The 12,665-nt window shown below is 40.9% G+C and overlaps 1 protein-coding gene across 1 annotated transcript in view; it reads right to left on the bottom strand.

The window, feature by feature from the left end:
- The window catches only part of PCDH15 (protocadherin related 15), a 340,270-nt gene that overhangs the window by 257,504 nt on the left and 70,101 nt on the right, over window positions 1-12,665 (bottom strand). The window contains exons 3-4 of the mRNA XM_065638430.1: window positions 10,459-10,473; window positions 9,692-9,757 (exon numbers count right to left, since the gene is read on the bottom strand). Coding sequence (XP_065494502.1) covers window positions 9,692-9,757; window positions 10,459-10,473 — 81 coding nt within the window. The remainder of the gene's footprint in view (window positions 1-9,691; window positions 9,758-10,458; window positions 10,474-12,665) is intronic.

A 12,665-nucleotide genomic window follows, 5' to 3' on the forward strand; every position in this document is an offset into this window, starting at 1 on the left:
TTTTTCCATTTTTATTCTGAACACATTCGGTATCGCAGCCGCGGCCCCTCCGCTACAGTACCACAAATAACAATAACCCACCTGGTTTCTACACAAAAAGCTCTGTCCCGAGGGGCAATGAATCAAGCCAGGTCTTAAAACAGCACAGGCTTAGGATGAAAAAAAAATGGAATAAAAGCAGCAAATACTTGATCAAAAACGAGTAATGATGACAAATGCGAAGGGAATAAAAGAGAATATCAGAGCTGTGGGGGGTAACATTTGGCTTGATTAACATGACTTTGAAAATCTGAAAGGATGCAAGGAGTTCTCCCGTGTGACCAGGTAACAAAATAAATTGACAAATGTGACTTACGTTTGAGCCAAGCAAAGCTTCGAAATCAAATAACTTCTGGAATTATTTTACTGTCACAAGCACTCTGCTGTTCAAAACAAGCAGTAACTTAAGTGTTATTAGTGTTTTAGAGCTGGAATAAAGCTAAAATCGCTCATGTTTTCAGAGCAACCTGCTTCAAAACACGGGAATCTGAGGGAGAAAAATGTACCTTGGGTTGAAAAGACACATAATTGTACAGCAAGAGCAAAGCAAAATAAGGCAGCTGGGATGTGACCACTTACCAGCTTTTTTTTTTTTTAAAGATACCTATTGACAAATCTGGTTTCCACTAAATGATGTTGGCACTCCATATTTAAGTATTTTGGATGCACAAAACTAGCCAAAATCTCCCTGTACATTTTGAAGGCATATCATAAGGACTCCTAAAAATAAGAGAGAGTAAAATAGTTTAAAAGGCACTGAATACCTTACCTGTCTTTACTACCATGGAAACAAGATTTAAAACCAACTGTTCAAATTAATATTTTAAGAAACTTATTATATGCAACAAAAATATGTCTTTTCGTAGATCAGAGAGAATTTTTACTGCAGCTCTGCAACAGCCAGATCATTTTTTCATTCAAATCAGTTACCTGGGGTAGGTGGGGAAGCGAGCTTGGAATAAAACAGATTCAAAAAAATTACGAACGATCCTAATTAAAATGTCCCAAGCCACCGCCAGAATTTGAGCACACGGATCACTTCAGCTTCACCAAACGAACACTTACCGGGGAGTGAAAATATTTCTTGACGGTATAAGCACAAAGAGGACGTAACGCCTGCAGCTTCTTCCTAGTCCAAATGCATCTTGGTTCACACGGACAGGAAAAAAAATCAGCTTATGCTTGACAGTGGATTAATTGTAAATATTGCAATTCAAAAGCATACGGAAATGAGTAACATGCTATGACTATACACAGGTCTGAGTGGGACACGAGGTAAATTTTGTGTGACCCGGGTCGTTCAGCTCAACAGAGCCCGAGTGGGTAAGAACAGGTGATGCCGGGATGGAGCGCGCAGGAGCCAGCAGAGGTTTTGGGAACAGGAGCACGGGCCCAATGTGGAGCTCCAAAGAGCTGGATGGAGAAGGAAGGAAGGATTCTGAGCTGCAGGGGAGGAACCCTGTCATTTGACAGCACCACACCTAAAAGGCCATTCCCCAAAAGGCAAAAGAAGATCCGTTCACTCCGACATCAGAGGAGCTCTGAGCTACATCTATGAACCCCCTATTCCTGCTTTGGACTCTGTTTTGTACTTACGTGAAGCTCGGCAGAAGTATTTCTCCCCCTGTCCCTTTGCTACCAGATGTTTTAAAGTATTCCTGGCTCTGCCATTAGTTTGTCTTGGCATTCATGTGAATGCCACCAATTCCCACTTTGGGGTAAGACGGTCGCTTATCGGAACCGGCGGCAGAGAACACAAAACGAGAACAGCCGCCGTGCTGGCGGGTGGCGTGACAGTAACAAATACCCATTATCGTGACAGGGACGCGCTCCGGGGAGGAGATTTTCTTCCGGATGAGCAGTGTGCAACACGTAAATCACGTTTCCACAACGGGAAAGGTTTCGCAAAAGGAGAACTTGGCAAGAACTGTAAGTCGTGTAGTATCGCTTGGTGAAAGTAAGGCGCAGAAATATTTAAATGCGCTGTTGAGCTCCTTGGGCTGAGCCATACAGGGTAGTCCTGCTTCTAAATGGGGTTTCACGGTACTCACTTCCAGCCACAACAAAAGGACGTGAAATACGCAGATGGACACCTAGCTTGTGATAACTGTATTCTGTATTCAAAACCATGCCATGCGAAGAAACTCTGCTTCTGTTTTGAATGCACTGTGAACGAGGACTTCAAACCCAGTTTGTTTCGAAGTTCACTGGTACCCTCTCTTTGCTTGTAAGGAATAATAATTAAAAAAAAAAAAAAGAAAAAAATCAAGCTTTCTGTTAATCTCCGGCGGGTATACATGTTAGTTAACGAACAGTAACTCCAAAGTAAAGCGATAGCAAAACACAAAGCACGACACAACAGTTCTGGCAAGCGGTACCGGAGGATTGATCACAGCGGTCACCTCCCGCTTCCCAGAAGAAAACTAATACCTTTTAAGCCTGCTTAAAATCAAATACTCCTATTCTTGCACTGCTTTACTGGAACTGGGAAGGGGAAGACAGGTAAAGAATATTGCTTGTAAAGTGACATTCAACGTTTCAAAATTGTATGAAAGAAATTGCCGAAATGTGCGGTTCTTTGTCTGCAAAGGCAAACTGACAACCTGGGAATATGAATGGATCGAGTATCGTAACTTGAATAATTTATTCTGAATACGCAAGCTGCCAAAGATGAGCTGCTCAGAAAATTTCAGATCACTCTGAGGAGAATTTCCACTAAAAGAGTTAATCTCCAATACACTTTGAAAAGGCCTCAGCGTTACAGAGCATAATTGTTATTCACAAAAACTGTACCTACCACACAACGGAGTTAAATTCCCAATTTTTGCCATTTTAAACATCAATACTAGGGAAGAGCTGTGTTCTTGCCTGATCTTTTAATTACTCCTACAGCACGAAAGTATTTCAAATAATTCCAACTCTATAACTTACTAACTGTATTTTCTACCCTTAAGAATAAATTACTAAGTTTCTAAAGGGATGACTTCTTTTCTCTCCTTCTTCCACCCCAAATTATTTCCTGCTTTTTGGCATTTTTATTTTTTTCTTAAAAGACATTATCGAAAAAAAAATCCTGAAAAAGGAGAATTGTAGAGATCTTGAACAAAAGCTGTGCTTACATACTGGCCATTACTGATGTCTGTGCTCATGAATAGAAGTGCAATAATACGCTCATCCATTTTACAGCTTCTTTAGTCTTTACACATTTGTCCTCCATGAAAAATATGTGAGTGTGAATTTAAACCTGTGGTATAAAAATACCATTAGACACCAAATTGATTCATGACTTTTCGATGAAATCATTAACACCAAAATCCTAAGAATGTATAACTTCAGAATGGAAATGAACAAACAGGCCCAAATGAAACAAAAATAATTTCCATGAATTTCGGCCTCTTTTCCCACCCCACGAATTTATAAACTAAATCAAGTTTTCAGCTATAACGTGATACTCTCCTGCGCTAGTTTACATTTTGATTTAAACAACTTAGCGAGTTAAGCACCAACGTGTCTGAGCCAGCTGCTAACATGAACGACGGGGAGAAAACCACAAGTTACAAAAAAATAATATTCCATATTCTATCTCGTTGGAGACATTTATGAGCTGTGTATAAGAGAATTTTCTAACTTCTAGTTCTTGCACTTAGCCCTTTCTATCTGCTCAATTCTAAGCCTTCTTACCTACCAAGAACAGCAGCTACGCTCTTCCAGGCAATTTAGCCTTTCCCGAAATATAAATTTGTTACGCTCCGATAATATTCTTATTGTTGCATTTGATAATGATTCTTGGGACAGCTGATTAAGACCAAATAAGCCTTATTCTTAATGAGCTGTATCCCTGAATACTAAAGACGGAGATTTTGCTCTCTGGCAACCAAGTATGCAAAGTCATGACAGAAAAAGTGGAATAGTTTAAAAATACATTATTAACCTGTGGCACACTACCCAATTTTCCCCCATTATGGAGAAATTTGAGGACACAGAGCATTCTGTGATGTGGTAAATTCAGTCTTCAGCCCTCAGCAGCAGCCATGTGGCATGCACAAATCAGTACAAATCCACTCCTCTGGTTAGAATCGGTCCAAAACATTCCGAAAGGGTAACTTCTTCTGATAAAAGTTACTTAATCTGGCAGATATTGGACCTAATGTATCACTTTCCTTATCATATAAAAATACCAAGCCGGAATAAACTCCACACCGGGTGCTCTGATTCGAGCGAATGTTATTACGTGATCCAGACCGCGTTTGTATTGCTGGCTGACCTAACGCTCGCAGACCCGCTACTCGTGCCCACAGCACGAGTCTGCTCATGCTCAACACTACAATCCTATCGGCCATCTAGATTCCACCGGTAGCTAAGCCGTAACGCACCCCTATCCAAACTGCAATCCTCAGCCAACAAGCATCTCGACTTATTTAAGCACTGGCGGTATCTGTACACCGCGAGCAATTAGTTCTACAATTAAGACAACCAGTGGTTTAGAAGCCAAGCTGATTGATCTCCTCTTTCCCTTGTACAGTAAGATAATATTGCATTTAAAGATTTATTTACCAGCTACGGTAACTTACGCTTTACCCTACATATAAACAGCATACCACGTCTCCATTGCTATGGAAACCAGATTGCAGTTTGGTGAAGATATATTTGAAAAGGAATCCTTTCCACAGCTGGTGAAAAACCTTCACGAATTCTTCAGGCGGCTGCAAGATTGTCTAAAGATGTGAGAAAAATCTATGTGTGGACAGACAGACACACAGACCATTGCATAACTGAGACTGGAAAGCGACTGAAGCGCTTTTGCCCTACAAACTAATAATTTGGGTTTTGCCCATTACAGAAATGAAATTGTTAACTGCTCCCAAAGAAATAGTGCACCTAGTCCAAGTTAAATGTGAAGAGTCCGCGACCTACTCTTACGAGGAAACTAAGAAAAATCAATACAAAATTGCAGTGTATTACAGCTTGGTCCCTTTTCCATTTCCACAACTACACGAACACGCCAGACTTGAGACACATTTTTCTGCATATCATTGGAAACAGTAAAACCAAGATCACTTTTCTTTCATAAAGCTACATAAAGCACTGTGCGGCTCTGTGCTCCTGCTCATCCTCAACTCATCATTTTTCTGAAACAGAAAAGTAAGAAAAGGTAACAGAGCCACAAGCCTTAAGAAATGCTTTTCTCAATACACTCGTGTTAAGCCACAGCAGCTTTCCAAATCAGAAAGTGTTATTTTACTAAATCGATTTTTCCCCTTAGCCAAAATTAAGGCAGCCAGACTGGAATGAGCACACGATCCACGCAGGAGATGGACAGCAGGACGCTTCATCTTTAAGGCTCATTAGTTCAATTTCCAGCCCACACCAGCAGTCACTGAAAATTTTATTAAGTAATGGCTGTTCGGAAGACATCACACAGCTCATAGGAAAAGTATTAGTGCACTTAAGCCCATCTCAGAAGAGAGGCTATGGACTTTGCACCTCTAGAGACATTCTTCTTCAACCACTATCAATTGCCCCTGAAAAACGAATTAAAATAGTTTGGTACAGCATGGAAATTTGCAGTGACGTCGTTGATGTGATGTGTGTTGATGTGATGATCAGGTCCGTTGCTCCAGTATCACATTCAATTAAACTGTAAACAAATTCCTCCAATAGTACCACCAAAAAACCCCAAACGAAAGAAAATCCAAACAAAACCAAACCAACCAACCAAACCGCAGCCTGTGTTTCTGCGTATTTGTATCCTATTTTGCATTTAATCGCCCACCGCAGGGAGTCAGCGATGGGGATTTGTACAGTGATCGCACTGAGATTGCTGCTGAGAGCGCAGGGGGTGAAAAGATAGAAAAATGATACCAAACCCACCTCCAGCCATGGAAGCTCCTTCCCACGTGTACCTCTGTCTGCAGAACAACATTTACTGATTTGCCTAGGACAGGCAAGAACGCCCAGAAGCGTTAAATTTTACCGTTAACGTGATCTCAAGTACTATCACCCCTTCAGTTAAACGAAGGAAAAATGAAAAAAATAATTCATTTGTACCTTAATAAATGTTAAGTTCGCCCCTTCTAGGATTCTTCAACAGGAACACAACTGGGATCCAACATACCTAAAGTACTTGACATAAAGATGTACTAATCCAGTGGTGGGAAACCGTCAAATCCTCCCATCCGTGCTGATCTCTCTAGGAGATCCTTAAAGGTCAGACATGCTGACTGTGTGTCTCGCTCTGCAAACAAGGACGAGTTGTTTGGTAAAATACTTTGCTCCCCGAGATTTGCTGGTGTCCAGACTTTTTGTGTATTAGGAATGATTGAACTCCATGTGCTGAGAAGCAACATTCAACGCAGTGGAACTCAAGATACCCTTCTAAAGAAGAGGATTTTCTGTTTATTCAGTTACCAGAACTCCAAAAATACATGCACTGAAGTGTCACATGGAGGTGTCACCCCAGCTATTATTTTGAGATCCTCGTTCTAAAACCTTAGAAGAGACAGTCCAACATCAACAATACACCTTTAGACGCTCCAGTGTAGTGCGAAGAATTAAAATAACCTCATTAGGTTTCATACTTCAGGTGATCTAGAGACATATTTGTATATCTAACAACAAAAATAGGCGGATTGTTTCTCTTCATCTACTGGCAACTCCAATACAAAGTTGGTTTGGTCATTGCAAGTGCTGTGTAACATATACTCTGCTTACCATCCAAATGTCTAGCACTACAGCTTCTCTATCACTTTTAACAACTATATAATGCCAATTTTGAGGTTGAATGGCAAACCATTCGAAATATTTTCTAATAAACTGTTCTAGTGAATTCACACACAGAACAAAATGCATTCACCCCGTTGATCCTGGCATCGATATCCGTGATTTTACTTCCAGGCTGCATGCTCTACAACACAACGCTCCCAAAGTATCAAAACCTGGCACTAAAACATTGTCTTACCACAACACACTGCTTCAGCTGACCTTCCTTATTACCCCTCACGACCTCTGTTTGTTCCCAGCTTACAATTTTTGAAAGTTTTTTTTTGGTGGCGAAGCTGGTTTGCCTCATCTATAACCTCTTACGATTTAAATGGGTTCATGCACAGGACGGATGAAAGGCTACAAGAGACGAGGTCTGGTAACCGAACCATTTCTACCGAGTGTTAACGGGTCGTTCTGTAAATGCACTGAGGTCCTGTGGTGAGGAATCGGCTCTGTCTGCTGCTTTTGCGAGTCGTTTCAAGCTGCAGCTGTAGTGTAAAATGTGTAAAGAAATGGGCTGAGGGCGGTGCTGCAGAACACAAATCGGTACTGTAGCCAAAACCAAGTGTCACACAAATCAAGGGCACCCATTCGGATACAACAGTGGCTGCCTAGAACCCGAAACATCAGCATATTAAAAGAACATAACTAACAATTGTGTATTAATATTTTGCGACACCGATGGCGTAGCCAGAGACCACCTATAAACATTTTGTGTAACAGGGTGAACACGACCACAAAACGAGGCCAAAAAAAAAAAAAAAAAAAAAAAGATGGGTGCAGTTGCATGCAGAAAACATCCAGGTAACACCGTGTTACGTGATGAGCCTTCCAACTCCCCGATACACACGTGCGTGTCCGTGGAACACAAGTTCCCACTTCAAGAGAGACAGGCAAGGTTTAAGGACATTCTAACTCCAGAGCTGGCTTCCCAGGAGATCCAGTTACTTAACACATATTGTGACTTACACATGAGCTGTGTCGTTCCCATTAACCACAACGCCAACTGAAGTTTCTACTTCCAGTTTGACTTCTTTAATGGGGAGATAATGGTTCATAAGAATTCACAGCTAAACTAAATCATCGCAGACACATGCAAAGCTTTTAGGAAATTCACATCTCTCCCCACCGTATTCAATTTAATCATCTTTCTTGCAGAACTAGTAACGCTTGAACAAAAATCCAGTGTTTTAGCAAACACCGAATCAAGCATTAACAAGCTGAGAAATAAATTTATTATGCCATTCAACTTGAAAGCTGAAAGCTTTTTATTTCTCTGCCTTTTTGTTTATATTTCAAATGACTCTATGGTCAGCATCTAGCCTTATGTCGGGCTGCTGGTCACACCACATTCTCCAGACAAGTGCTGCTAGCATGTAAGAATAAAGCGCTATAAAACATGCCAGCACTACCCATGTATCATCAAGAATACTCGGTGCCTTTCCCAACAAGGTGCTACAATTATTTCATAAGCATCACATCCCAAGACTCTTTCTATAGTACACACTTTGGAAAAAAGACAAAGGAAAAAACCCACAGAACTGATTCCAGACCCTTGAAATATTTATTTAGGTACCATATATACCAAGGTATTTTAATGACAGTCGACTAATATTGCAGCACAGATTACACACAGAAGTTCTGCTATTGAAGAGTAAGACCTATCACGAATGTTGTGATCACACGCCATTTAAGCACCCTGAAAGAAAACAAAAAAGTGTGGCTAGTTGTGTGTGTGTGTGCGGTTTTTGGTTTTCGCTTGATATAAGCACGATATCAACGTGATACAGCTTTCTACTTCAATCAGTATCGCACTGTGTAAGGTTCTTCTATGGCACTCAGGCTGCATTACCCCCCCCCCCCAAAAAAAAAAAAGAAAAGAAATTATAACAAAACAAAACCAAAACCAAACAAAAACCCCCCAACCAACCAGCAGGACCTGAACTTGGTTCACCATTTCATCCACCCGTACATGAGATACCATAACCACAAGTAGCACACAACTGTACCTAGCTTACTAGGTCAAAAAAATAACCACCACAAAATCTAGCTTATGAGGTTAAAATAAAAAAAAAAAAAGGCAAAATAAAATTTAAAATTCAGGAAAGAGCAGTAGTTTTGTTTCCGGAATTACAGCCACTTGTCCAAAGCATTAACTCCGATAGGGTAAAACACTTCATAAATGCAATGCTAAGACAAGAGACCAATAATTTGAGAACTGTATGATATGAGAATAAAAGAGACGGTCTTTTCTTTTGAAATCTCCATGACTACAAGCAAGCAAATTCTGCCATTTCGGAGGTGTCCATAATCGTATGTTATTAAACTGGGAGCAAAACAAGAAGCGACCTTCTAAAAGCTGCACGTGAGAGCTAACACTGCTAGCAAGCTTCAGAGAAAGGAGGATTCGGCCGTATCTAGTTGCATCAAAACAAAGGCTGGCCAGAACTTTGTCCCGCGGTAACATCACACTGACGTAAGAAATAAGACAAGAAACAATAAGCTGGCATACTAGCAACAAGGGAGCTAAACTACTGCTACTACAAATAATTGCGGTCGAAATACCTGTTAAAACATATTCAAAGAGCTATCTGTCCGGAGTCAAAGATCACAGTCATCACAACATATGATTTTCAGGAAGATATGACACCTCTCAACATTTTGGGCCGCTGTCGCCTTTCCCCATTTAACGGGTTCCCAGAGCCCCGTCCCGCGAGCCGAGGCAGAGGGGTCTGCTCACCACGGGGGGTTGGACCAGGGGACCTCGGATTGTCCCTCCCAACCCAAACTATTCGATGATTCTATGAGGTGGACACAGAGATGCCGCTGCCCCACGCGCAGCCAACGAGGGGAAACAAAAGGACAGCGCGGAGAACCGAGGTGCACTCACCGTTCCGACTTTCTTCATCGATGGGAACTATTGTGGCTGGAGGACCTGTTCTGGCCAATTTGCAATCTACAAAGACGAAAAGAGAAGTTATTTCTCATTCCAGAAGAAAGATCTTCGGGGTTTTGTTGCTGTTTTTGAAACAAGTCAGCATAATCAGTATACTGAAGGCAAGCATTCACTTAAACATGTCTGTATAAGCTACAACTGTTAGCTAAGTTACACTCACAGAGGAGCAAAATCTGAGCTGTTTGCTTAACCCTTACTCAGATCAGCTTTATAAAGCAAGGGAGAATCTGATGACAGAGGATTTATAACACCCCAGATGCTGATCCATATTTAAAACAAATACTTAAACAGCAAAAACTGAACATGGTTTGTCCTGTTATCTCTTACATGAGCGTTTCTTTCCACGTGACGAGCACACACATTGAACCGAACCATCATCACATACCACCACGATACACTTTGATGGCTACACTACGAACCTGCTCCTGTCTTGCTCTAGAGATACTACCAGTGATCTCAGTGAAGAAATCCTTCAGGACAGAGATAATGCGATGGTAATTTAACCCAAAGAAATAACAAAGGGATGATTAAAAGGCATAAATCGTAATTAAAGCTTCACAACAGAAACAAACAGAATTTGAATTTAATTGCAACAAAAGGATCTAATCAAAGAGAGTGAACAGAACTTTAGTAATGTTCTACGAAAATAAAAACTAAAAACAGACAAGCAATGTTCAGGAAGTTACATTTTGCCATCTTACCCTCATATTGCCAGTCTGGAGTCAAAAGTTTACAGTCATCAATGGAAGCAGAGCAGAATAACGAAAGAAAATAAGTAAGATTTTGTTGCTTTACTCAAAAGATAGGTTCAAAGACATAAAGCAGTACATGCAGAGCTCGCAAATGCATAGGCATAGTCTTAAAATATATAAAAGCATATATACTACACGTGATGACTGTACTTTGAGCAATTTGGTTTTCTACATTAAACAGAAAAAAGTATTACCTCTTTAAAGCACACAGAAATAAAAGTTAACTAAGCAGCTCTTTTTGCTTTCAAAGCCCCTCCCAGTCCCACTGAAATGGTGTGATAAACGGCAACCATTCTCCTTCCCGGAGAACTCGGTATGTGACCCTGCATTTTGAAGACATGTGGATGTTCCCCTGCCCCTCCTGACACGGCCCTGGCCGTGGGGACAGCTACGGCCCATTTGTAAGAAACAACAGCTTCTAACTGGTGTCTAGCCAAGGAAAAGAAATGCGGGAGTATCACTGTATTTTTTTTGAGACGTCTAAACTCTTCACGCAAAAATCCCAACAGATAATCATCGGTAAGCTCAACACGAGAGCAAGGTAAGGTAAAACGCTATTTCCCAGCTGATGGTAAAAATCACACACCCATCGACTTCAAAAAAGAATCGTGTGGCAGCTAATTACAGGCTGTAATTACTGCAGACAAGACCTGTGAAGGCAGATCAAAACGGCAAAGCATTTACTGGGATGTCCGTGTAGGCGAAGCCTCTGAAGGACGTTCCGGTGGCACGGGCATCTCCTCGAGCAGCAGCCTGGCTGGTCAGCCGATGAGTTCGATGGCCAGGCCCAACTTCTGAACACCCGTGATATACAGCCCGAGCCACACCGGAATTCATACTAATGATAATACAGTCACGCTGTCTTTACTTTTTTTTTTTTTTTTTTTCCTTCTTTTTATCCTTGCTCTGAAGGTAAAACACAGCGAGCTCGTGTGGGAATCCATGCACCCCCCTCGTAGTTCCATGAACCCACTTGGTTCACTATCCTAAGCAGGCTAAATACATTTATTTACTGAACAGATTCTCAGGACTTATTCCTTTTATTCTTATATGCTCTAGTTTGATACACAAAAATGGAATATTTTCTGCTGATAATTTTAAAGCTTTTTGTTTTGAAGGCATTAACAGAACAAACAGATCATCTGAAAAAATTCCACCTTCCATTTCATTGTGGTTTCCTACAAGCACACCCTGTGGGAAGATGAGCAATGTTTACTTATCTCCACGAAATAAGGATTTTTTTTTTTTCCCCCCCTGTTCTTACTGGATGCTATAAAAATAACAGGATCATACCAGACCCAACTCCAAACTTTTCCAGAGACGTGCATTACAGTTTTCTAGATTTTCAGGCCCTGGCTCACTGCACAACTATTTAACCAACTCTTTGTTAGGGCAAAGCCGCTCACCGATACAAACTGTTACCGAGACTCGGGTCTTCACCACTGAACAGCACTCACCACACACAAATCTAAAGCAGGGACAACTTTTAATCCTAAAAATTGCATATGCCTCACCAAAAGAATAATCAGCATTATTCTGAAAACAGAATGAGCTTTTTCTCCCGTTATCTATGTTTCCATGATGGATGACTCAGTGGAAAGTTCACCCAAACCAGGCCAATGTCTATTTCTGTTCTTCGGTAAGCAAATCATCAAAATTACACGACAATCACGTGTTAGCAGCCTTTTCATAGGATTGATTTTCCATCAAACACATCGGGGTTTCCAGAATTATAATCAAAGCAGTTCTTTGGTATGTTTTAAATCTACGTTCGGCATTTTCAGAGAAAAGGCAGACTATACAGTTAAGTTTGGCAATTTGCAGAGGATTTATTGCAAGTGTGAGCAGGTGAGGCAATAAAATTTATGAGATAAATTTCAAGGAAAAGAAGCTAGGGGAGAAAAAAATAATCAGAGTGTTTAAAAGAAGCCTTGCTGTGGTTTACCTTCATAGCACCAATGAAAAAATTCTGAAAAAAATGTGTAGTTTTATTGCATCTATAGGAGTTTCACATAATTTCAGTGTCAGTACTAGGCCAATATCAGATTGCTTTTTAAGATGCCTGTCACCTCTCCCTCCCCTTCTCAAAGACTGAACCTAACAATGCCACAGCCTTATTTAGTTTCACCTTCATCACCACCCAACAAACAGATAAT

Source organism: Caloenas nicobarica, chromosome 7 (assembly GCF_036013445.1).
Source record: "Caloenas nicobarica isolate bCalNic1 chromosome 7, bCalNic1.hap1, whole genome shotgun sequence".
Lineage (NCBI taxonomy): Eukaryota > Metazoa > Chordata > Aves > Columbiformes > Columbidae > Caloenas > Caloenas nicobarica.